At 38.5% G+C, this 26184-nt stretch overlaps 1 protein-coding gene across 10 annotated transcripts in view; it reads right to left on the bottom strand.

The window, feature by feature from the left end:
* Positions 1-26184, bottom strand: part of PIK3CB (phosphatidylinositol-4,5-bisphosphate 3-kinase catalytic subunit beta) — a 215510-nt gene that overhangs the window by 12721 nt on the left and 176605 nt on the right. For all 10 annotated transcript variants that reach the window (XM_043491820.1, XM_038416277.2, XM_043491825.1 and 7 more), the window contains 6 exons: positions 24286-24407; positions 17937-18080; positions 16684-16783; positions 11393-11571; positions 10617-10726; positions 10070-10148 (listed from right to left, as the gene is read on the bottom strand). In XM_043491820.1, the coding sequence (XP_043347755.1) occupies positions 10070-10148; positions 10617-10726; positions 11393-11571; positions 16684-16783; positions 17937-18080; positions 24286-24407 (734 nt within the window). The remainder of the gene's footprint in view (positions 1-10069; positions 10149-10616; positions 10727-11392; positions 11572-16683; positions 16784-17936; positions 18081-24285; positions 24408-26184) is intronic.

The raw sequence follows: 26184 nt of genomic DNA, 5'->3' as shown, positions 1-26184 counted from the left end.
TTAGGATTCGTTTAATTAGAACAAAATATGGCACCAAATATAGTGGACATGAGCTGAAAAGTATATAGTTAAAATTACTACCCACTGGTCTTGAAAAGTGAACTGACCTTCTTGTCCATTAGGATGGGGGCAGAAGCTGAATTAACCCTGCTCCTGCCAGTCTCTTCTACTTTCCCACCACACCTTTCCCTTCTCCTCACTCCTAGCTACAGAACAGAGTCTCTTCTCTCACAATTTCCCTAGCCCTCTCTCACTATGTAAATGTTTCAATTCTGGGTTGCTATGAGCAAGTAGAATGCCTCCTTCTGCCAATCACCCATATTATTTCTTCATGCAGGACCATTTCAGAATCTGTGTCAAGAATTCACCGTTGAAAGCCACCAACCCCTTTTATGGTTTCCTAGTCTAGGGCAGGGATAGGACCAGCAGAAGGACAAGTCGGGGCAAAGCTAGAAGGCAGACTGAAGAGAATACATGGATTGAGAATCCCAACCCTGGCCTGGCAACAGCTATCTCCCCCTCCCTCCTCTCTAGTAAACATCTCTTAGCAGCCCCGACACAGTTCAGGAAACTGATTGTGTTTTTGAGACATATAAAATTCAACAAAAAAACATACTGTAAGAAGTAATCTTCCATTGGCAGTGAGAAGAGCTACTTCTTTTTCCAACTCTATCATTCAGCGGAATAACAGAATCATATATATGTAATACAATCTGTCTGAGACTCATAAAATAAAGCCTAAATGTGGATGATTTGGTTATAAGATATATCCAGATTATTGCTCAGTATTTCAGAAATCTGTTTTTTAAAATAAACAAACTAAAAAAAATCAGATTTGTAACCTTTTCTTTTTTATTACAGTCTCTTTCCCAATTAAAAAAACAACAACATCCAAGACAGAGTTTTCACACTGGAATTAAAGAATACATATAACAACTGCATAACACCAGGGTTCATGGTGCAAGGAAACACTGCCCATCCTTATCACGACATGAAAATGTAAGCCAAGTATTGCCAGGTTAAAGTGCAAGCTGGCACTCTTCCATGGCATTTCAACCTACCCTACTTGTAGCTTAACTTGGCACATATCCAACAACTTCCCCTTCAAAAGCAAGCAATGATGAAAGCTATTCAGCCCCTGGAGGACAGTGTGCTTACAACTGGAGGAAAAAACATTCTTGTCAGAGAGACAGTTTGACAGGAGTCAAATTGGGGACAAATCCTCAGGGCTCTGTCCATCTCCTTCTAGCCTTTTTGCCTTCAACATCTGTCAGTGGGATACCTTCCTCCTTTTTGAAGACCATGTAAAGACCACTGACAGATCTATAAGCAATCTTTGGCAATAAATATAATGTTCTTTCTACACTGTATTTTCTCTAGTATCTTTCAATCCCTAACTATTTCAAAAGTTTAATTCTTCAAAAGGGATCTCTTCCAAATAAATGGGAGAGTATTGGTACTTCATTACATCAGCATGTTCTTCTATTTTCAGGTATAGCATTCAGTTTACTAATGACTGAAATCCTACAGACAAAGAAAGGTTTTCTTTGGGTATTTTTTAAAATAAACTTTCCCTTAATTTACTTGTAGTACCCACAGTGCCAATGCCAGACCTCACACTTATCAATACAGGTAAAAATGAAAATCCACTGTGGGCTTCTTGACAATAAAGGTAAATATAAGTATATAACCCTCTTTGCCTATCAATGTAGTAACTAAGCACACCAACCATCGTAATATGTAGGTTATGGATTAAAGCATCTTGATTTATATGTAAAAATTCAGTTGAGTCCTGGGGAAAAAATATACAGCCTTTGAAAACATTTGTCTACATTGGGAAAATGGGTGGTATTTTAAAGTTGTGTTGACACTCCCCTCTAAGAGTTAACCATGACCAGATAGTTGCGTTTAAAAAACATGCTATCTTTACCTAAAATCCTGTGGCAAAATGGTGTTTAAAAATGTGTTGGATAACATATTTTAAAATACCACTCATTTTCCCAGTGTAGACAAACCTGAAGTTATGAGATAAGCTGACTGTAAAGCAAATCAATATATCCAGGTGAAAGGTTGGTCTCTAAATCTAAGCTTTACAGCACAGAAGACCGACACATGCTCCCAAATATCTGAATACTCTGTCTCCCTTCCAGGACAGGATGATCTGCTGGGGTTTCTGTCCTTGCGTAGATCCCAAGAAGAAGAGAAGAACTGGACTGAGCCTCCTTTTAGAACTGCTATAAAATAAACATTCTGGCTTGTGGTGGTTATAAGAGAATTCTGGCCCCCATCCCAGATTGCTCATCTGCTGCATAGTGCTTTCTGCACCAGGGCCAGTTCACTGAAGCTGCAAAATCTGTGGTGGCAGAGGGCCCCAGACTGGATGAGGCTCCCATGAGAAGATTGCTTGAGGCAGTAAGCAAGTGTTCCTGCTCTTTTAAAAGGAAAGATGGAGAAAAAAAGCAATAGAACAACTGGAGCCTGGCTGTTTTCAAAGGAGTGTGGTTGGTGGATAAGGATCCAGAGATCCCAGGTGAAGTAGGAGAAGCTGGGAAGCTTAGGGCCTTCTGTGCACCCAGGAGAGCACAGGGGCAGCAGCGGAAGGGAGACCTATTGTTCAAAGAAATGGGGGGCAGGAAGATTGGAGGAGAAAGGAGCAAAACTGACTGGATTGGAGGGGCAGGGGTGATTTTTTCAGCCAGATTGAATTGTTTTGTTTGGCGAATTGAAGCTGTGTCAGTGGAAATTAAATATGGTTAGACTTCAGTTTTGTGGCAGTACCAGTATTTTTCCCCTGTGTTAATAGCTTTAGTCCTCAAGCAAATAAATTGAGGACATATTTTTCAAAGTCTGCTATTCAATCCTTTCTTCAGGCTCTATGCCTCGTGAACAGCAGACACACCCAACACTTGACCCTCACAAGAGCTCAGTCTGGTTATTTTTATATTTTCTGATGAGACACATGTGCTGTAGAAATGGGGTTATTTACATTTGATTTTGTGGTAGGGGTGACTTATGGTTCTCTCCCCTACTTCCAGCATATGCTACTGTTGCTGTCATAACTAAGGCTATTTTAGTGTGCCCGGATCACCATCCGGATACTGCTGCCTGAATACTTCTTAATTATTTTTGCAGCCTCTACACCCCCTCAGAATTTTGTTTGTAAGCATAAATTATAAAGGATGGATGAGAGGGGGGCTCCCAATCAAACAGATCCACAGGGAACCCTGAGTGTGTCTGAACCAGCCCAATGCTCCATTATTGTGCAGCTCTCTCTGGGGGTTCCCATTATGACTCTTTCTGAGAGTTTATGGGGGCAATCTTTGGAGTGCATGGCATCTCTCTTCATCTCCCTTTGACGACCTTAGAAAGTAGGTCAGTCAGAGAAAACACATCTAATGACCCATCAAATTAATTCCCAATTGCCAGACGCCGTATGTGGGGTTGGGCTGGAGTCATAGAGTCTACCCCTGGAGAAGGGAGTAACTGAGGAATGCCTGATCTGGTGCTCTCCAGCTGCTAGGAAGGCAGTCCTTGCCCCCAAATATTAGAGCATCCTCCTGTAGGCTATTCATAATAGTATAAATTAACTGCAAATATATTTCTCTCTTTTCAAAGAAAAAATTAATCAAATGTTCAACTTTACAGCAACTATGCAAACATTCAATTACCCTAAAGCAAACATACTCTTCCTGAAGTAATTTGTCTATTTAAATTCTTCTTCTATCTTAGACTTTACTAAAAGGAATCTTCTCATAAATAGCATATTTTCCTGATGGGTAACTTGTTTATAATTTTCCATATCTGTGTGGTTTGATGCGATGTGCCTGTAAAATCATACTATGAGTCTTCAACGACAAATGTTTAAGTGATGAGATCAAATTCTCCAGCTGGTGTAGCCTGAATATTATTTAAAAATATGCTGACTTCTAGCTTACTGCAAAGATGTATATAGTTTAGCAATTAAAATCACAAACTGTAAAGATTACAACTCTGCACCTCACATGATTTCAAGTTATGGACAATGACAGCATGGAATGCTAAATTGCAAGACTGTTAAAAAAATCAACGTATTGTTAGAAACATTAGTTCCGAAGATGTTCTTAGAAATCAGTTTTTTTTTGAAGGGGGAGGATAGTCAACTAAAACTAACATTTGTGTGCTTGTATATGTATCCTCAGCAGTGGGTGAAGTGGCAGAGGCAGCTGCCTAACAGCTAGTGTCCTGCACTATAATGCTATATTCCTTATCTTGTCATTTCAATTTTTGGAACTGGTACTAGTGCAAAAATGTCATGTTGAGTGCTGTAGTGAGTGGGTGGAAGGAGGTGAGTTCTTTATGTTGCTCTGTAACAAAGACTGGAAGATATAAGAGCAGGGCCTACTAGCTCTGAAAGGAGTTCTGTGCTCTCCAGTTCAGTCGTCAATGAGTAGAAGGAGGGTGACTACGATCTGGGGATGTATATTAAAGATGGTAATAATAGAAGCAACTCTTAAGCTTTAAGATGGGTACTAAAGATGAACCTTAGGAAGGAAAAAAGTGTCAAATTCATGACTGTTTACATCAATGATTAAAAAGTTTGCCCTCTTCATTAAGTACATTATGGTAAATCATGTGTCAGAAGTCTACCACAGTTAAGCAACCCTCATTACCTCTCTTTAGGTGCAGGAAATTATGTTTATTCCTTCCTTAGCGTAAACCCATGATAATAGCTAGATCGGCACTATATTCTGTTTCACTGGCATTCAGAAACAGCATTTCAAAACTGCATTTCAAAATGAGTGATATCTGCACTATTAATGTAAGTCTCCAATCCCTAAATTATTGAAAATCACATATGTTTTCATTGCAGTACATTGAGCTACTTTAAAACATTTACAGTATCTTATTTCAATATTAACTTTACTAGGATAAACTGTGGCATTTTCCTATACTTTGAATATAATACAGCAACAAAGGATTTATGGCATGGTAAGGTAAATGTACACATATATATACCCCCTAATGGATACCAAGAAGTGAAACAGATAAACTGCTTTACAGAGTTAATACATCATGTTTCTCCCTCTCACCTTTGTTCCCTATAGTAACAGAGAACAAGTGGTAAGAAACCAATTATTACAGGGATATCATACTTAACTAGTCCTTCTTGTCTTTAATATAAAATTTGTTTGTTCTCTTTTTTTTTTATTGTAGTTTGACTGCTCAGAAGTCTAAAGCATTTTCTGAAGATTTTCATGAGAATCAATTATAATCCAATTATAAGAATAAATGAAAGTGTACTTTTTCAGTGCAGGAACTAAACCTCAATGACATTATATACATAATCTATGAGATGTAGTAATTATTCACATTGGAGGGGTGTTCCAGGTCAGAAGAACTGAAGTGGGTTTTAGTCCATGAAAGCTTATGCCCAAATAAATTTGTTAGTCTTTAAGGTGAGCCACAAGTACTCCTCAATTTTTTTGCATATATAAACTGTTTAACTTGAAAAACTGCCATTAGAAAACAAAGGCAACATAACAGTTAAGGAAATGTCATTTTTTTTAAATTATGCTAACACCTCTAGTAAAAAAGAGCATTTAAGAGTTAACTCACTGGAGGTTTATTTAAACATAGCACGGAAGTAGAAAAAACTAAAGAAAGAAAGTTACTTTCACCAGGCATGCATTACCTTACATGAAACAGAAACTAGGCTTATTTGCAACAGTCCCACATGTTGCTGCCTCTGTTCACTTTGCCTTCGGGCTATATTAGACTGTGCTAAATATGCTTCAAATTTGACTAAAATTAATACAAAACTACATTAAAAAGTTAAAGTTCTGACTTAAACTGATAAAATTAGGCATAGTGAAAATGATCAGTCTAAGTATTGCACCTCACATAGCATGAATCATCATACACAACTGAGATCCCTGTATAAAAGGTTGAAGAGAGATCACATTGATTATCTTAACTCTAATATTCCTTTAGTTACCCAACTTAAGTCAGACACTTATTTAAATACACCATAGAAAGCTGAGAGAAAATTTTTGCCTAAATGCCCTTAAGAAGATGTTTCAATTTCAGCACAGAAATTCACAAGGGCAATTTCCTGCAGTGATAGGTTTCAGAGTAGCAGCCGTGTTAGTCTGTATCTGCAAAAAGAAAAGGAGCCTTGTGATTAGTCGCTAAGGTGCCACAAGTACTCCTTTTCTTCCTGCGGTGATAGGCAGTATTCTCTTAACAGCTAAAACGACACTGGGAGATTTGGCAAACTCCATTCCCTCCTCAACATTGCAAAATTCCTTGGTTTTATTTAAATTAAAAATTACAGTATTAACTATTTTTGGATTACTCCTTTTAGATCTTTAGATTACCTGTGTCTATTTTTGGGTCATTATAAATAAGGACTTAAAATGTATTTGGTTCCTATGCTAGAGACTTTTCACTGTGAAAAACATCCCAGAATTCTGCAGAAATAGGATAGTTTGCACTTGTGCAAACTGTTTCCAAACAAATGAACTGAAATGCTTACTCCAAGGGAGGGAGAGGTGCGGGTGGATGGGGGATAGTAATTTTTCCTAGTCCTGTCTTGAACCTTAGTCTACATTCTTCTTTCCCTCTACTGTAACACTTGCCAGTTTAAATTTTAAGTAAGAATCCAATTTAATACAAATTACCAAACAAAATAAAATACAGAATTCAGTTTCAGTTTGGGTTAAAAAAGACAAATATTAACATTTAAAGACAGTGGTACACTAATATGCTGTGCAATAAAAAAAAATTCTGTTCTTCAGAGAGTGATTTCAATAATGAAACTACAAGTGCATATACAAGAACATAATTTGCTCCCAAAGAACTTTGTGCAAGTTTCCTTTGTGGCCATTTTTGCACTCTACAGAAATGTTGAGACTCTGCTATTAATGGAAGTAGCTACACGGGTTATAAATATATGCAGGGGATGATCATAAGCCATCTTTTTGGCACGAAGTAGTAGTACGAAACCTACTTCCAGTAATATCAACTAATAGACATGAATGTCAGTAAAACAACAAATCAAAGGGGAGTCCAACCCAGTAAAAATACTTGAATTATGAAAAAATACTAAAATGACATGCTGTGATGGCTATATCTAGCCTGATTTCATCAGTCTATAAATTTGGATGATTTTAATAATTTGTGTGACACATTTATATTTGAGACATGATGTCCATATCCCGATTTAAACTCTATGTAAAGAGCCCACCTCCTTCCAGAAGGTAATGAAGTTCTGTTCAAGGTGATGTCATGAGTCCTTGAAAAGTAATAGTTAACTGATATGTATTGGACATTCTGGGAAAAGCCACCCTACTAATAGAAACCTGTCTTGAAGATGTGAATGAAGATTCATACCAGGGGAAGATGTATTTACAGAGACAGTGGCCTCATACTTTTGTCTTTTCTCTGTATCTCCAAAAAATACATGTCAGCTGAATTTGGTATTCAAACATTCTAGCCCATTCAACATTGCCCCAGAATGACCATTAAGGGCAATTAAGGGTAGCAAAGCAAACAAATGACCTCAAAGGTGCTCAACACATCCATGCTATATACTTGCCACTGAAATGCATTCTTAGTTTGAGAGCTGCACAAGGACTGTAGGAGATTAATGTGCTTAACCGGAGTTGGTAGGTCAGTGATACAATAACTCTGAGTACATCAAAATGACAATTCATGCTGCCTTGAGAATTTTTTAAAAAAAAAGCTCAGGGGAAGAATCTTTTATTTCCTTCCATGGCCTTTGGATCTCACACAGATCTAATACTTCTCAATTGGATATTGAAATCCTCCTGTAAGGGATCCATATGGATATCTACTCATGAATAGCTTAACGTGTCTAATTTCCAATCCTTTTCTACCTGCCACTTAGGTCTGGTTATTAAAGAACTGCAAAGTTGCATTCCAGATCCACACACTCCCAGAATTCAACACAGTAGCTAGCCCCACCCCTAGCTAGTTCACAGCTCAACCAGTGGCTAGCCCCCTCGATAATTCATGGCTCAGCCAATGGCTAGTCCCCCTAGCTGTAACCAAACATAACTATGCTCTTTGGTCAAAATTCTCTACGCTGGTTGGCAAACAGATTTGCCTTCTAAGTTTTTACCTTGGACATACACAGCATTGAATGCTAACTAGGACTACCACTTCCTGGACCACAACATGAAGCACATTTATATTAGTTCTGAAAGACCAAGTTAACAGTTAATCTACAAAATCATTACATGACAAAATATCACAATGTTTTCCAGAACTATATATTCCTGACATATACCAAAGAATCATAAAAATTGTCTGGTACACCCTTATTCAAGTGTTTCCTGTCACCAAAAGACTAAGGCCCAGATTTTTAAAAGTATTTAGGCCTTGCTGTGTTCAATGCTGCAACGTCTAGATGATTTAGGAGTCTAAATCTCATCTGTAATACTCATTTGGGCACTTAGGAGCCTAACTCCCATTGACAGTTGATGGGATTTAGGCTCCTAAATTAGTTATGCATTTTAACACTGAACGCAGCAATTCCTAATTGCCTTTAAAAATCTGGACCTAAGTTCCAAAAGAAAGCCAAACAGACAAAGCAACTGATGGCATGAAAGCAGTCACTCAATGCGAGAAAAAATGTGTGTAAATAACATGACAAGACGACTTCACCATGACAAAGGTAACAGCATATTTGCTTGGTACACAACAAAAAAGCACATTATTTTCCATTCACTTCACTACTTTCTTTCTCACAATAATTTGGACCATTTTGAGTCAGAAACCAAAAAATGCTGAGAACCACTGGGTTAGGTAGTATTGACTTCTCTGGCAAAAATGGAATTACCAAAACTTTTGGCTATTGCAGAATTCACTTTTATATAGGTGTCAATCCTTAAATTTGCACCTGTCCACCAGCAATCTAAAGTTTGGAGGAGTTAATTGTGAGTGAAAAGTGGAAACCTGGCACTGTTTGACTATTATGAATCAATTTTTTGGATAAGCTGGGTTGAGGGGTGCAGCATTGCTAGGTTTCAAGAAGGATAAACCTATGTGGAGGGCCTTTGAGGAGAGCTGTGAAAGCCAGTGTTAGTAATTTTGAGGTGTTCCTTTGTAACACTGAACAGTCTTTGAGGAGAAAATGCAGGGAATAGTTGGGGATGCTTTCTTGGACTCCTCCCTTAATTGAAAAGTCAGGCTCATTTACTGTGAGTCCATATTGTCCGAGGCTGGGACAATGAGCAGCAAAAAGGTAATCTGAATTTTAATCACTGGCAAGTGAAAGCTCATCAGAAAAAGACTGAGGAAGCGAAGACAATCCTAGCTGGCACAGCAGGTGCGCTTTTAATAATGAACCTCTATCTTTTAAGTGCTCAATGGGCATTGAGGCTGTTTAAGTCAGATGGATTCTTGTCACCCAAAAGGTCTTGTCCAGTGGAGAAGATAAGTTTGGGACAAGGAAAACAGTCACATCCTCAACAGTCAATTCCCTTTGCTAAAGCTATAGGTACCTGGCTCCCAGATTCCAGCCTTGTTGAAGACTATTCCTCACTATGTGGTGTAGAGGCTATGCTGAAGACCCTGGGTTAACAGTTAAGATTTCTGGCACAGGAGAGAGACAGACTCAGTCAGATTGGATTGTACGACCTTGCCACAAAGGCAGCACTAATATATTTTTCCCAAAGCCTTGTCCACTTTATCAGTCTTTATCAACACACTGAACTGCAGGAAAACTAAGCAAGAGAATTCAGGAAAACAAAGTAAGAGTTAAGGTTAAAGAGCGTGCACTGCAGAACAACACCTCAGACCTTTATAGTGGTCTTCAGACAATAATCAAATAATTGCTTGAATATGAATGTAACTTGTGAATACATTTAGAACTACTACATGTGAAACCATGATAACTGCAGGCACATTTGTTAACCAGAAGGCCTGAAAACTTGGGAAAAAATTCTGTAATTGCATTAGCCACATAACTGCTGATATGAGAAGTGAAACTGTACCAATTAGAGACTACCTTATCTACTCAGGGAAACTGGATTCTCTTTGTATTGGATTCAGAAAAAATTCTTACCGGAGATCGAGACCGGCTTCTTTCCAAAGTAAGTCCATCAAACGCAAAATCTGGAGTGTCAACATGTCTTGTCGTAGATCTGCAAGATAAAGATTAAAAAAAATGCTACTTTAATTAAATAATTTTCTGTTGTTTGTATTAAAGGCAATAAAAAGTCAGTAGTCTATTACATCAAAACATACATAGGAAATATATGGAGATATACCTAACTCATAGAACTGGAAGGGGCCTTGAAAGGTCATTGAGTCCAGTCCCCTGCCTTCACTAGCAGGACCAAGTACCAAGAAAACATTATTACATTTTATTCAAAGAATACTGCCCAATCAAATACTACATCAGTCCCAAAGGTTAAATGGAGCTAGTAAAAAATATGGAGCCCTAACAGATAAAATGACATATGGATGGGTTTCTAATGGGTTAGGCTTAATAGTATCTGCTTTTCGAGTTATGGGAAGGCATGGGTAACTTATGGCAATAAAAAAGCTATACAGTCTAAATGAAAAGAAAAAAGGAGAAGCAAAAAATATAAATTCTTAACGTCACTTACCATCGCCATTTTTAAAGATGATCCCAAAAAGATCCCCTCCAAACATCTTATTGTTGTATACTATCCATAAAGGCTTCATTTTAGAATCCATATATTTACACTTCTCAACACTGGAGGGAAATACAACAACTATTTTACTCAATTAAGTAAACACTTTTTATTTGTAAGAATGAAGTGCAATAAAAAGTTTTAGAGTTCTAGTGTGGAATTGTTTTATACTTTGGTTGAATGCCATTCAAAACTTTGATTTCAGCACTCTCATGCGAGTTATACTTTGCAAATTTACATTTATCTATATCTATATAAATTTATATCTGGAAATTACTAAACCTAATGCCTGAAATAGCTGTCTGTATTTTCTAAGAAAATACATGACCTTCTTTAAATCCAACCCATTCAAATTTTACAGTTTTCTGTTTGTATTTAACTGCTGAGCATAGTATTCTAATGGCTAACGTGTTTATTGTTCTGAACAGAAGCCAAGACTGTACTCTGATTCACTTTTAGGTTTATATATATAACTACAAGATCAGAAAGAGCATTAAGTTTTAAGGTGGATAGCAAAAATCTTCAACCCCAAACTAAAACTGACATCTTACCCTTAAGAAAGAAGAAATTTGCTTACACAGTTAGGATGATATCAGACAGACAGACAGACCTTCTCCCACCCTTGAAAATGTACTGTGTCAGAGCTCCTGCTGAGCTTCACAGACATCAAAGTGTTTCCATATTAAAGTTATGGTGAAAATGTAAACAGACAATCATATATAACTTACTATAGTTCTGATAGTATAACAGAGGGATTCAAAGGAGACTGGAGGTTAGAAAGTGCTTCTCTGTATGCATTTTGTTTTAAACACGTGTGCATTGCATCTTTTCCTTTTGCTTTGCTTTGCTTCATGGCATTCAGTTTTATTAGACTATTTAAGGTCTTCAATTTATTGAGGGCTTCAACCTGAAACAGATTTTTTGAAGTATTAATTTCTGAATCATTTATGAAATTCTAAATACAAGGATAATTTGAAATCCATATTATACAACTACAAATGCAAAGTCTCATTTTCAAAATAAAAGGCCAATTAAAGATTTGGCTAAAATATTAAAGCCAGCAATAGTAACAGGTTTCTTTCAATATAGTAAGAGTGGATTGTAATGAAGATGCCATTTCTGAAAAGAGAGTAAAACTTTCAAGAGCACTTAAGTGCCTTAGACTTCGAAGTCGCATTTTCAAAAGTGACAAAGGCACTCAGGAGTCTAAGTCCCACATACTTTCAATGAGACAGGCTCCTAAATCATTTTGGAGAATAAAACGTAGGTGTTTTTGAAAATTTTCCCCATAAAACTTATTTTAGTGTATTGTCTATATACATACATTATCTCTTCCATATACAACATACTTCTAAGAACTCTGGCCAAATTTCAAACTAGATGCCTAAAATTTGGCACCTACATTCATATTGAAGTCAGTGGGAGCAGTGGGCATTCATCACCTCTGAAAAAAACAATTATTTAAGAATCTAAATATGGATTCAGGCACCTTGCTTTAACTGGCTTATATCAGCTCAGTATAATCATGCCACTGATCCCACAAAAAATTAAGCACATGCTTAAGTTTAAGTTTTTGCCGGACTAGGGCCATAGGCGAACACGGGTTTAATAAAATTGTGCTAAACCCCTCCATTTCACCCACCATTATAACAAACACTTGGAAACTACCCTATTATAACATTAAAATGGGACTTATCCGTTTGATTTTCCTATCTTCACTGACAATTAAAAAGTGAAATCCTGGCTCCATAGAAGTTAATGGGAGTTTGTCATTGATTTAAATGGGACCAGAAATTCACTCTAAATATTTTTGTTAGTTATTCACTACCGTTGATTCACTTTTAAATGAACTGAGGGGAGGACAAAAAAACTACTAAGTTAGAAATGGTTTGTCTGAGGTAAGTTTTTTTCCCTTGCCAATGATACCCATTGCAAATAATCCACATTATAATCCAAATCATTAACCAGAAAGCTTTAAAGACTGGGAAGGCTATGGAATATATACAGTTTGCCAGCTATTTAGTAAAGAAAGTTTGCTAACTTATTTAGAGATCAAAACTAACTAGCCTACTCTCCCATAATACCAGAACTTTCAAATCAGACATTACGTTTCTCAGCTTTCTAGAAAAACTCTTTCATACAGAAAGCTAACTGTAATAGAAGCAATGGTGTCCGGTCAATTAGGAAACAAACAAACAAAAATTAACTAGTTTGTATCAGTCTTTGTAGACAACTTTCCTAACCAAAAAAGTCCATATATGACATGCTGGGAAAAGGATCTGGATAGACAAATAACCCCAGAGGAATAGGGTTTGATCAGGAAAAGAGGACCAGTAATCTCACTCTGTAGCACAATAAAAGAAAATTTCTTTTTAAGACACTATTTAATGGTAGCTCACACCAGACAGGTTAAAAAATATAGATAGACTGAATGGGGGATAAACTGGAGAAATTGTGATGGAAAAGGAAACTATGCATACATGGTGGACATGTCCAGTCATTAGAGAGTACTAGGATTGCCAGGAGTCCAGTTTTCCTGGAATGCCCAGTAGAAAAGGGATTCTGGCGGCTCCGGTCAGTGCTGTTGGCCAGGCCATTAAAAGTCCCATCGGCAGAACAGCGGGGCTAAGGCATGAGTCCTGGAAGCGGCCAAGATTTCTCTCTGGCTCCTACGTGGAAGCATGGTCACAGGGGCTCCATGTGCTGTCTCTGCCCTTAGCACTGACTCCACAGCTCCCATTGGCCAGGAACCACTGCCAATGAGAACTGTGGGAGTGGCACCTTAGGACATGGGCAGCATGCAGAGCTGCCTGGCCGCACCTCTGCCAAGGAACTGGAGAGAAATGCCGTCTGCTTCCAGGAGCTGCCTGAGGTAAGTGTCGCCCGGAGCTTGCACTCCAAACCCGCTCCCACACCCCAACCCTCTGACCCAGCTTAGAACCCCCTCTCTCACCCTAACTCCCTCCCAGAACCCGCCCCCTCCCCGCACCCAAATCCTGTCCCAGCCTTGAGCCCCCTCCCACACCCAAACTCCCCCCCAGAGCCTGCACCCCCTCCCACACTCTGAACCCCTCAGCCCCAGCCCCACACCAGAGCTCTTACCCCCTCCCATACCTCAACACCCGCCTCAGCCTGGCGCTCCCTCCAGCACCCTGAACGCCTCATTTTTGGCTCCACCCAGGAGCCCTCACCCCCCGTCCCACATCCCAACCACCTGCCCACTGAAAATAGTGAGGCTGGGGGAGAGCGAATGATGGAGGGAGGGGAGATGGAGTGAGCAGGTCCAGGGCCTCGGAGAAGGGGTGAGGCAGGGTGGGGTTTGGAAAGTTGCAACCCCAGAAAGTACTGGAATGCAATCAGTAATCAAATATCACAAATTGATGGATATTACTAAATTATCTTTTGGTAATCTCCTGGGGCTTCCAGAAATGGTCACCCAAAAGGAAATGAAGAATTATTCTCTCATCTAGTAGTAGCTGCTCACCTACTGAAAGCATCTAACTGGAAAAAGAAAAATAGTCCAATTCTAGAGGAATGGTTCAAAAAAAAAAAACATATGGGAAGTTGTGGTTATACTAATTTTTCCATAGCAATCACAAACCCAGAAAAAACAGAGGATAAACAAGTACTTAGATAATTGGCTTAATTTTATTCAATACTCAAAGAACATTCACCTGCAAAAAACCCAGCACACCTGTCCAATGTTTTTGGAATATTAACATTTGATAAACATGCCTGGTCTGTTAAATGTGTGTTATCACTCAATTTATTAAAATCACTAGAAATGACATGTCATTGGTGGTGTAATGTTCACTCTGTTAATATGGTAGCACTCTGTTAGCAGAGAGATCTGATGACTATATTTCTGTATAATGTCTCTAAGCAAAAGTTCACTGTTGTAATGATTCTGTTTCCTATATTTATATGGCAAAGAGCTGTAAAACTGTTACTGCTCCCTAATTAAATTATTGGGGGGGGGAATGTTTCTCTGATCACAATTGTTTGACCTTAGCCACACAGGTAAGACATATTGTATATCTGTGGGAAATTCAATAAAAGCAAGTATGTTTTTTATTTTATTAAATCCACATTGCAGTGAAACTTTAATGTTACCAAGAATGAGTTAAAAGTGCTTTGAGAACTATGGATGAAAAGTGCTATATGGCCCACAATCAACTGTACTTAAGCATGTCCCTAACCTTTAAGCATTTGAGTAGTCCCATTACCTTCAACTGACTTCACTGACATTGCTCATGTGAGGAAGTTAGGCACATACTTAAATACCTTGATTAATGGGGTCTATAAGAGATTATTATTATTTAACAAACAACTTTAAATTTTGTTGCTTGTAACTGGACAATTATCTGTAACCAATATCGTATTATACTTTGTGATGTTCACTGAACTATTTATTCCTTTGTGGCAATCTTTTTGAGAAAAGACACTGAAGAAAATGCAGTGACATTACAGCACCGAATGTCAATATAGCAAAGCCCTTTGTACATTCTGTCTAGGCTTGCTACTGATTAACATATTAACATGTGCATGCTATATTTTAATCTCAACTAGCGATTAGTGGTTATAAAATGGATCTTTATTATAACTGTATACATAAAATCCTCTTTAAACCAAAGCTAACTGATCAATAATCTAACGCTGATTATTATTCACTCAAGGATATTCTACTTTCAGATTTGCAACAGTTAGTTTCTATACAAGGAAACTTCAGCCTAATCTATAAGGTGTTGAGTTAAAGCTCAACGTTTCTATAGATAAGCTGTCAGGCAGGATGCTGTGGAAGCTGTATGCAGTTTGATTATAAAACTGAGGCAGTGGAGGACCTGCCAGGTCAGCCATCTGTCAAAACCAAAAGCACTCTGCTTTTCCACAATTCCAGGAGCTGTACAAACACCAGTGACAAGGGGACAAAATGGAACCTGTGCTGAACAAACAGGAACTTTTTGAAGTATTTCTACTTTGAATTTCTTCCGTGTTTGCACAGTTGGGAATTTTTTTGCCCCTTCTTTGATTGTGTTGACATTTGTTTCCTGAGAAGTGTACAAAAAACTTCACTGACCTTAAGTCTATTACTGACAGCATTTCATCACCTAGTCTTTTCATGATTTTTAACAATACTAACAAGCACATTTGTGTAAGAGATGGCTTTTTAATGCTTTTTGAACAGCAGTAAGAGAGAAGAACAATGGTACATTCCGATTTCATTTACTTCTTGAGATACAGTTGTAACTCAGATGTGATCAGAACTAAAAGAAAATTTTGATCATACAATTTCTAATTGGGTTGCTTTTTGTTGCCTCCTCTCAGTTTATATATTTGCTGACCATTAAATACATCGGACAGAGATATTACCTCTGTTTTTCAGAAATATGTATCACTGTAGCAGCCCAGGTTTTAAGCCAATGCAATTTTGACACATTAAACTCTTCAGAATGAGCTCGGCAATATAAACATTGGCAGATCATTAACAGCAGCACATATATGTTTAGAAATGAACCTCAACTCTGCTCTTGACTGGTACCTCCACAGTGATAGCAAATATTATGTCTTTTGTCATTCTCATTACAGTGAGCTATGTAGACTCCATTAAACTTGTTAAGGCATTATTTCAGCCTCCTTATTAAAGCAACAGTTTGAATTACCTTTAACAAAAGCCAAAGCTGCAGGAAGTGACCCTTTAGAGTAATCTTCTAAATCCATTGTTCTCCCTGGGATGCATGCACCCTATTTACAAGTATCAGGAATAGTTAAATGGCTGCCATGCAGGAGAGCTTTCCTCCTCTGGTGCTCCCCCACCGCTTGCTACTTCCTGTGTCAGTGGCCTGGGGCACGGGCTCCCCATTCCTCCGTCTCTCTCACTAGCCGTTTCTTCTCTTTACCTCCCTTCCCTTTTCACACACAGATGTTGTTCTTATGAAAGGAGCTAGCAGCTGAACCCCATATCATCGATTTCACTTGCAAGTCAGGAATAAGTGAAAACAAATATTTAAATAACCAATACCTGTTTGGAAAGCACTTTCATGTGAGCAATACTTCCACGGCAGTAAGCTTCAAGTATTACACCAAACAGTACGGAGACAGCAGGTATGTGCACCTCTGACCTACAGGAAGCATGATGTGAAAACAGAAAAAAAACACTGAGTTGCAAAGATAGATTGTATCCATTTTACAGATAAGAAATCTTCAAGCTCTTACAATAGGAACTTATTACTACTGCAATTAAACACAAAACTCTGATTTAACTAAAATGCAAAACTACTTTTGAAAAAACAAAATCCTAATGCAGGGCCACTTTCCCAAAGGACAGCAGCATAGTTCAATAGCTGGGTGCTAGACTTTGAAGCAGAAGAGTCGGTTTCTATTACAGTTTCCTTATTCTTTGGCCTAGGAATATTTCAGAGGCATTTTAAATCACTAGGAAGGAAGGAATGCTTTTATATCAGTCTTCAATACCTCTTTGGCCAGAAATGGTGTTGATAAACTATGGAGGGAATGATGCTGGCTAGGCTTCAGTTATGCTAGAGTAGCAGGGGTATTGTGAGGAAAAATGGAGGCAGTCTCAAGGGTTCATGAGGAATGCGGAAATTTTCCAGAGGAGTCCCCCTTCCTCCAAAACAAACCATTTTAAAGGTATTAGGACAAAAGCTAATTATCCTCCACAAAAAAATTAAAAATGTAGTACTGTATTTACTTTCTTTTTAGGTAAAAACAACAACAGCAAGTTGCATTTCTAAGCTTAAGACAAACGAAAGCCCTTCTTACAAGATATTTGTCATTCACAGAAAGGCCTTTCTATTCTTGCCTTTAAAAAGTGGCAACTAAGAATCAAAGAAATGTAATGTCTCAACAAGAATTCAAATAAAAGTGAAATTCATTCAAACTTGTGAGGTATAAATGTTGCATTTCCAATGCAAATAAAACATTTAAATTTATATGCTGAACAAATTATAGAAATAAGACTTCCAAATGTATGACAATATTAATTCCAAAATGGAGCAATTTAATTTTTTTTAAATGTAGCTTTTGTTTTGGAAATTGCGCTACTGTTATTACATTTTCTGATTTTTAACCCTTTTTATGAAGAATTTCATGTTATCAACATCAAAGTTAAGGAATCACAAGATCAAGAAATATACAATATTGGGGAATAGCTACGATGAAAAATCCTCAAGAACATGTATTTGGTATGAAAGAGTTCATTCTGCCTGCTGAGGATGCACACCACCCACACTAGTAAAAAGGGGAAATTCTTACCTTAGATGCCAAAATAGCATCTGCCCTATCCTCCTATTAGCAAGTGCTCTCTCTACCAGGAATCTGGAGAGGGCACAATCGAGAAAAGGTTCATATTTCAGAACTTGCACAAGCTGGAGAAGATACTGAGAGAGCTCTTCATCACTGGAAGGAGATAAAATCTTGTAAACAGCAGGTAACTGGATTAATCGATTCTTGAAAAACAACACACACACACACAGTCTGTAACAATGGTAAAGTCCACATCTAATAGGAAAAGTTTCCACCTTTCGGGCAAATGAGGAAGAAAAAATAATGCATGTAGGCTGAGTGTGAAACTGCCAAAGAGGTTCTAGAAGACCTTGAATGATAAGGAGAGACACCATTATGTTTAGAGCAGAAACTTCAGATGGAAATCAAGAGGCATAAAATGCTTTGGGTGAAATCTACTGAAATCAACAGGAATTTTTTCCTCTGTGTGTGGTCAGATTAACTGCCTTCAACGCTTCATAACAGCATTTTCTGTAGAATTTTCTGTAGTATCTGGCTGGTGAATCTTGTCCATATGCTCAGAGTTTAGCTGATAACCATATCTGGGGTCGGGAAGGAATTTTCCTCCAGGGCAGATTGGAAGAGACCCTGGAGGTTTCTCACCTTCCTCTGTAGCATGGGGCATGGGTCACTTGAGGGAGGAGTCTCTGCTCCTTGAAGTCTTTAAACCATGATTTGAGGACTTCAATAGCTCAGACATAGGTGCGGTTTTTCATAGGAGTGGGTGGGTGAGATTCTGTGCCCTGCATTGTGCAGGAGGTCAGACTAGATGATCAGAATGGTCCCTTCTGACCTTAGTATCTATGAATCTATGAAACAGATTCTTGTCTCCTCTTTCAATTACCCTGACTGCGGAGATGGATCTCTGGCAACAGCTCAGGCTCACCCCAACCCCCTCACGTGGTGCAAGAGGCATGACTGGAATGGACACCTAATCACCTAAAAAAATAAACTCCAGCAACTCCCAATCCAGGTCAGTGAAACTCAGTAAACTTACTCAGGGATGCTAGGTAAGAGTAAAGGTGAATAAATGGCCAATCTTTGTCTTTAGGGGGAAAAACAGATTCTTAGTGGCCCCAGGTCGAAGGGAGTGCACTAAGTACAGTTCTGCCATTTCCAAGGATTTGATCTTTAATCCATTTTACAGATAAGAAATCTTCAAGCTTATCCAAATGTTGAGGTCATTCTATGGCTCTAATGAGACAGTCAAGGTGAGCTACAAGATGTCTGTGTGGCCTTACAATTCTGTCAGCCCCTCTGTGAGGTTCCAGCTGCATCTGAAGTTAAATGGGTAGCTCTATATCTATGCAACCACAGCACCCAAGATCTGAATTAAAATTTCAGCCTATAACTGTTTGAGGTTCAGCACCAATTTCACCTGAATAATTTTGCAATCAGGTAGCTCTAAAAAATGAAAATATGGCATGTTGGTTTAGAATGGCTATCATAAAAAGATGTCAAGAGCAGCCAAAATTTAAAACAAACAAGTAAATAAACCAAAAAACTCCATAACTAAAGTAGTATTCAATAATTCATCCAAAAAAAGCCACCCAAATAACTTTTCAAGCACCCCTTTTTATTACTTAATTGTTCTGTATAATTGAAAAAAAATGTATTCCTTCTCAAACATAACATACATCTTTCCAGGAAACCATCTATTTCCAAGAGAAATAAACACTTGCATTCTCTATTTTTTATGTACTGACTTTGTTGCTTTAGCAATGTCAGGACATATCTGAACTTCCCCCCTGAACTTTCTAGATTTTACACTTCTGAATTACCTATAGAACTCTTTACCGAAAACAGACACAAAAGTAAAAATTAAAAACTTTAAAAGTTTCTAAAAACTCAATCATGATAGTTGGTAGCATGTTTAAAGTGGCATTCTGAAAAAGTTTAATTTGGATAGAAGTTTGAAATCTGTTGTAGCATAAATTCCAACAAAGATAATACTTCATTTATAACTATTATTTATTTGTAAGAATCTGTTTTAGAATTTTTAAGAAAGCCTAGAATACAAGTATTTTTCTGCTGTGTGGTGGTACATTAAGGACTGAAAGCAGAAGAATAAGGGCAATGGACTCAAAAAATAGTCTTTTACAACCTCAAAGAACCGGTAGGTAGAATTCCATGGGAAGAAATCTAAGAGAAAAAGAAGTTCAGAGACCTGGAAGTTTCTCAAAGAAGCAATATTAAAGGCACAGCAGCAAACTATCCCAATGTGAAAGAAAGGCAGGAGGAATAGCAAGGGGTCAACCTGGCTCCATCAGGAGCTCTTTAATGGCCTGACAATCAAAATGGAATCCTATAAAAAGTGGAAACATGGACAAACTACTAAGGATCAGTAGTAAAGAATAGCACAAACGTAGGCATTAATTCAGAATGGCTAAAGTGCAAAAATGAGTTACTCCTAGCAAGGGATATAAAAGGCAACAGGCAGAGGTTCTAAAGTATATTAGGAGCAAGAGAAAGATGACGGAAAACGCGGGTCTGTGACTTCGCAATGGAAGAGAACTAATAACTGATGACACCAAGAAGTCTGAGAAGTTTAATGACTATTTTACTTCAGTCTTCACTAAAAAGGTTAATGGTGATCAGATGCTTACACAATCAATATTAACAAAAAGAGGGAAGGAACACAAGCCAGACAAGAGAAAGAACAGTTTAAAGATATTTAGATAACTACGGTCGGTGTATTCAAGTTGGCAGGGCCTGAAGATATGCACTCAAGAATACTTCTACCTAAACTAGCTGAAGCAATCTTGGAATAAGAAAAGGAGTACTTGTGGCACCTTAGAGACTAACAAATTTATTAGAGCATAAGCTTTCGTGAGCTACAGCTCACTTCATCGGATGCATAAGTGAGCTGTAGCTCACGAAAGCTTATGCTCTAATAAATTTGTTAGTCTCTAAGGTGCCACAAGTACTCCTTTTCTTTTTGCGAATACAGACTAACACGGCTGCTACTCTGAAACCTGTCATTAATCTTGGAATGTTAGTGATTATCTTTGAGAACTCCTGGAGGATCGGTGAGATCCCAGGGCACTGGAGAAGGGCCAACATAAAAAGAGGAACAAAGAGCACCCAGAGAATTACAGACCAGTCAGTCTAACTTCGATACCTGGAAAAACCCTGGAACAAATTGTTAAACAATCAATTTGCAACTATCTAGAACAGAGGTGGGCAAACTACAGCCCGCGGGAGCGTCCTGCCCGGCCCCTGAGCCCACGGCTGGGGAGGCTTGCCTCCGGCCCCTCTCCTCCCCCGCAGGTATGCCGCCATGCGGGCAGCACGGCTTGCACCTGCCCACCTCCCAGGCTTTCCAACAAGCCTATCCTGCCGCTCTGAGTGGCAAGGTAAGGGGGTGGGTGGGGAGAGTTGGGTAAGGGGTAGGAGGTCCTGGGGGGGCAGACAGAGGGCAGTTGGATGTAGCGGAGGTTCGGGGTGGGGGGTTGGATAGGGAGTGGGTTCCTGGGGTATCAGGGGGTCCCAGGAGGTGGCGGGACAGGAAGCAGGGGGGGTTGGATAGAGGGTGGGTTCCTGAGAGGGGGTGGTCAGGGGACAAAGAGCGGGGGGGTGGATGGGTCGGGAGTTCTGAGGGGGTCAGTCAGGGGGTGGGAAGGGGACGGGAGCCAGGCTGTTTGCAGAGGCACAGCCTTCCCTACCCGGCCCTCCATACCGTTTTGCAATCCCAATGTGGCCCTCAGACCAAAAGGTTTGTCCACCCCTCATCTAGAAGACAATAGGGTAAAAAGTAATAACCAACATGTATTTGTCAAGAATAAATCATGCCAAACAAACATATTTTCCTTCTTTAACAAGGTTACTGGCCAACTAGACTGTGTGGGAAACAGTAGACATTATATATTTTGAGTTTAGTAAGGCTTTTGACACAGTGCCACATTACATTCTCATAAGCAAACTAGAGAAATGTGGGCTAGATGAAATTACAATAGGGTGGGTGCACAACTGGTTGAAAAAACATACTCTGTTATCAATGGTTCACTATCAAGTTCGAAGGATTTACCTAGTGGAGTCCTGCAGGGGTCTGTCCTGAGTCTAGTACTATTCAATACTTTCATTAATGATTTGGATAATGGCATGGAGAGTACACTTACAAAGTTTGTGGATGACACCAAACTGGGAGGGGTTGCAAGCACTTCAGAGGAGAAGATTAGAATTCAAAAAGACCTTAACAAATTAGAGAATAGGTCTGAAATCAACACAATGACATTCAATAAAGACAAGTGAAAGGTACTAAATTTAAGAAGGGAAAAAAAATCAAATGCAGAACTACAAAATGTGGAATAACTGGCTAGGCAGTAGTACTGCTAAAAAAGACTTAGTTATAGTAGATCACAAACTGATTATGAGCCAACAATGCAACACAGTTGCGAAAAAGGCTAATATCTTTCTGGGGTGTATTAACAGGAATGTCATATAGAAGATATGGGAGATCATTGTTCTACTTTACTTAGCACTGGTGAGGTCTCAGCTGGAGTTTTGGGTGCCACATTCTAAGAAAGATGTGTCTAGAGAGTCCAGAGGAGAGCAACAATGCTCAATGGGTTAGCAAACAGGACCTATGAAGAAAGGTTTAGAAAAAAATCTGGATATGTTTAGCTTTCAGCAAAGACAACTAAGAGGTGACCTGCCAACAGTCTTCAAATATGTTAAGGGTTGTTATAAAGAGGATGGTGATCAGTTGCTGTTCATACCCACTGAAGGTAGGACAAGCAGTAATCAGGTTAATCAGCAGTAAGGGAGATTTATGTTAGATATTAGGAAAAACTTTCTAACGAGAATAAGTTACTAAAAAAGGTTTTGGAACCCCCATCATTGGAGGCTTTTAAGAACAGGTTAGACGAACACTTGTTAGGGATGGTCTGGATACACTTGGCTCTGCTTCAGCATGGGGGTGATTGACTAGATGACCTCACACGGTCCCTTCCATCCATTCTATTATTCATCACCATTTAGATTACATTTTCTTTACATTTTTACTTTTGGTATTCTATCAGGCATATAAAAATGTCTGAAACTGAGTTCTTATATTCTGTTGAAGGGAATTTTGCTTTGGAAACATTGCTAAGAATAATCATTCCGGATGAACCAATTCAGCATTATTTGGTGAGCCAGGGTTAACAGAGCAATTACTTGTTTACATTTGAAAGAAGTCAAAATATTTTGTCAATAACCTAGCCTTGACAATAAAAAGCTGTTCATCACTTACAAAGTTCAGGAGTCAAGGACAGGAGACGTGCAGTAATTCTGCAAATGATAAAGTTCAACTTGTTCTGGGGCTAAATTTATACAACAGCAGAAATATACACTATGAAGAAAGAACTGCAAGCAGGGGAAACTACCTCTGAGAAAAAAGAAAAGGAGGACTAGTGGCACCTTAGAGACTAACAAATTTATTTGAGCATAAGCTTTGGATGCATCCGATGAAGTGAGCTGTAGCTCACGAAAGCTTATGCTCAAATAAATTTGTTAGTCTCTAAGGTGCCACTAGTCCTCCTTTTCTTTTTGTGGATACAGACTAACATGGCTGCTACTCTGAAACCTACCTCTAAGAAGAAACTGAAATGAACAACTCTATCAAATCTTAGCTTTTTATTAAATGGTACAGCGAGTAATTGGGCCACTATTTTCAGGCACAGAGTAGCTGGTTTGTGATCCTCACAGTATTTCACTCTCCATGTACTTCTCCTTATCAAAGGCCCCACATTATAGTGATTCTCCCACTGACTAAGGCCTTGTCTACACTACGTGAATAACATAGCTGGAGTCGATATAGCTTAGGTTGACTTACTGCGGTGTCTACACCAAGCTGCACTGAAGGGAGATGCTCTCCCGTTGACTTCCCTTACTTTTCTCATTCTGGTGGAGTACCGGAGTCGATGGGAGAATGATCTATGGTCGATTTAGCTGGTCTTCACTAAACCTGCTATATCGACCCCCGTTGCATCGATCACTGCAGCACTGATCCCCAGTAAGTGTAGATGCCTTAAGTGGGGAGGAAAGATATTCCCTTTCTGTGGGATTAGGACACTGCCAGTCTCTTCTTGGAAGGGAAGGACATAAACTTTGTTCCCCCCATGGCAGTATACTGAGGTGTTAATGGGCTGCCAGACTAGACTATAACTGGGCCATTCTAAAAGAGTTTATCTAATTGTTTGTATGTATTGTTTTACTTGGGGATCCTTGTGTGGGAAAGAATGTGTTCTTAGACCATTTTTGATTGAGTCCTTTTTTCCCTTGTAAAAAAAGTAGAATGCAATTATACTTTTACAGCTGAACAATTACCATAACTTACCTCATTTGCTTTAAACAGCCCACTGCATATTCTCTCACATACTGGTCTGGATAATTGAAATCCAGCAACTCTAATGCTTCTCTAGGAGGCAGTTTTGACCATATTTGAAGAAGAGCCTGAAGCTGTTTTAAAAACAAGAATATCTATAGTCAACACCTGTTCAATATATAGTTGAGAAATTAGATGGGCAGATTTTCCTGATGATAATTATTTGGAATAGTAATGTTAACAAAAGGAGAAGATGATTATGGGGCTAGCTGGTTGTAAAACTAGGAAAACAATTTTATGAAAACGTTCCCATTTTTCAGCTGTTCTTCTGGGGTTCTTTTGGTGGAGTTTTGTTTTCTGAAAACCTGGTTTTCAGTAAGTAAACAGTGGTTTTAGCAAACAAAAATTCAGATAACTAAAAATAAGATAAATGTTCTAAATGATTTCAGTAAAAGAAATTGTAAAGTTTTGTGGAAAATTTCATGAAAACATGAAAATTTTGACGAAAAAATTTTTCACAAAAAGTTTTTTTTTTAAACGATTTTTGTTTATTTTTATTTTTTTTTAGGGGAACAGACAAAAAAGCTTTTCATATTATACATTTTTGCCCATTCAAATTATGCAGCACATCTTTGGATGTAATGTGACTGCTCTGTACTAATGTCACTTTGGCTGCAAGTGTTAGTGACCCAGGGAAGAACACCACAATGAAGGATGATCCTATAACGGTGTGCAGACCTTGGTACTCAAATTCCATACACAATCCCTGCTACCAGCATAGTGGGAAAAGGAAGCTATAGCCCATTGAGCTAAAGCTATAGAACATGGTTAATGAAAAGGGGACATGGTCTGGATCCCCTTTGCTATGCAGATCCTGGGTTAGATTTTCACCCCCCCGAAAACGATCAGAGTAGCCTTCAGTCTAACAGACCACAAGAAAGAAAAAATATGCACACCACCACAAAGATCAGGGCAGTACAAATGAAAGCTTTAACCCAACTCAAAACAGCACCCCTTTATTTCGGTTCTGTACATTTTAGCTGTACTCTGGGATCTGACCCTACAAGTTTAAATTAGTCATCCAGTAAGGTGCACAATTTTCCTGAGTGCTACTTTTGTTAAAAATATACATTTCATCTTTATAAGCTTCATAGTAGTGTTTAGAAGTCCCAAATGGGACCCCACTGTGCTAGGCACTGTATATATACACAGTAAAAAAGTGCACTGCTCCACAAATAACAGTGAAAATATACAAGACTAACAAAGGGTGGGAGAAAGGGAATGTAGATCCCCATTTTAGAGATGCAAAGCTGAGGAACAGATAGATTAAGCAATTTGCCCAAAGTCACATAAGAAACCTGTGACATAACTGGGAGTTGATTCCAGTTGCCTTAATCACAAGACTATCCTCCTTCCTTAATTCATGCTACAGCTGCAGTATTGATCTAAACTGCCACATGCCTGCAAACAGAAGCATTATTTCTCAAACTGGTTAAGGGACATGTATTTCTATAATTTGAAAATATGGAATATTTATTAAAATAGCAAAAATTGACCCACTTCTAGCTCAGTGTCACCTATGAGTGGTTAGTAAAAGTAGTGATGTTTTACTGCCCTTGCTATTTTTATCCCTTATGGTAGATCTAGCCCTGAGCAAGTATAAATGAATAAAGATCTGTTAGTACAAGAAACACTGGAGCACATATTCGAATAATTGAGGAAATAGATCTATAAAAATCTCTGAAAAGAAGTGATCATATTATCAGAATACTGTTTTGCTTTTATTAAATTAAAATATAGGCACTTTTAAAAATTAATCGGCTGTCTGAAAATACCTTTTTCTAATGCATATATCCATGTGGTAGTGAGACAGTAGGTCTTGTCAGTGTTAAATCAGCAACCCAGTGGGAA

This window comes from Dermochelys coriacea, chromosome 9, assembly GCF_009764565.3.
Source record: "Dermochelys coriacea isolate rDerCor1 chromosome 9, rDerCor1.pri.v4, whole genome shotgun sequence".
In the NCBI taxonomy this organism is placed as follows: Eukaryota; Metazoa; Chordata; order Testudines; family Dermochelyidae; genus Dermochelys; species Dermochelys coriacea.
This window is presented reverse-complemented; position numbering and strand designations above follow the sequence as displayed.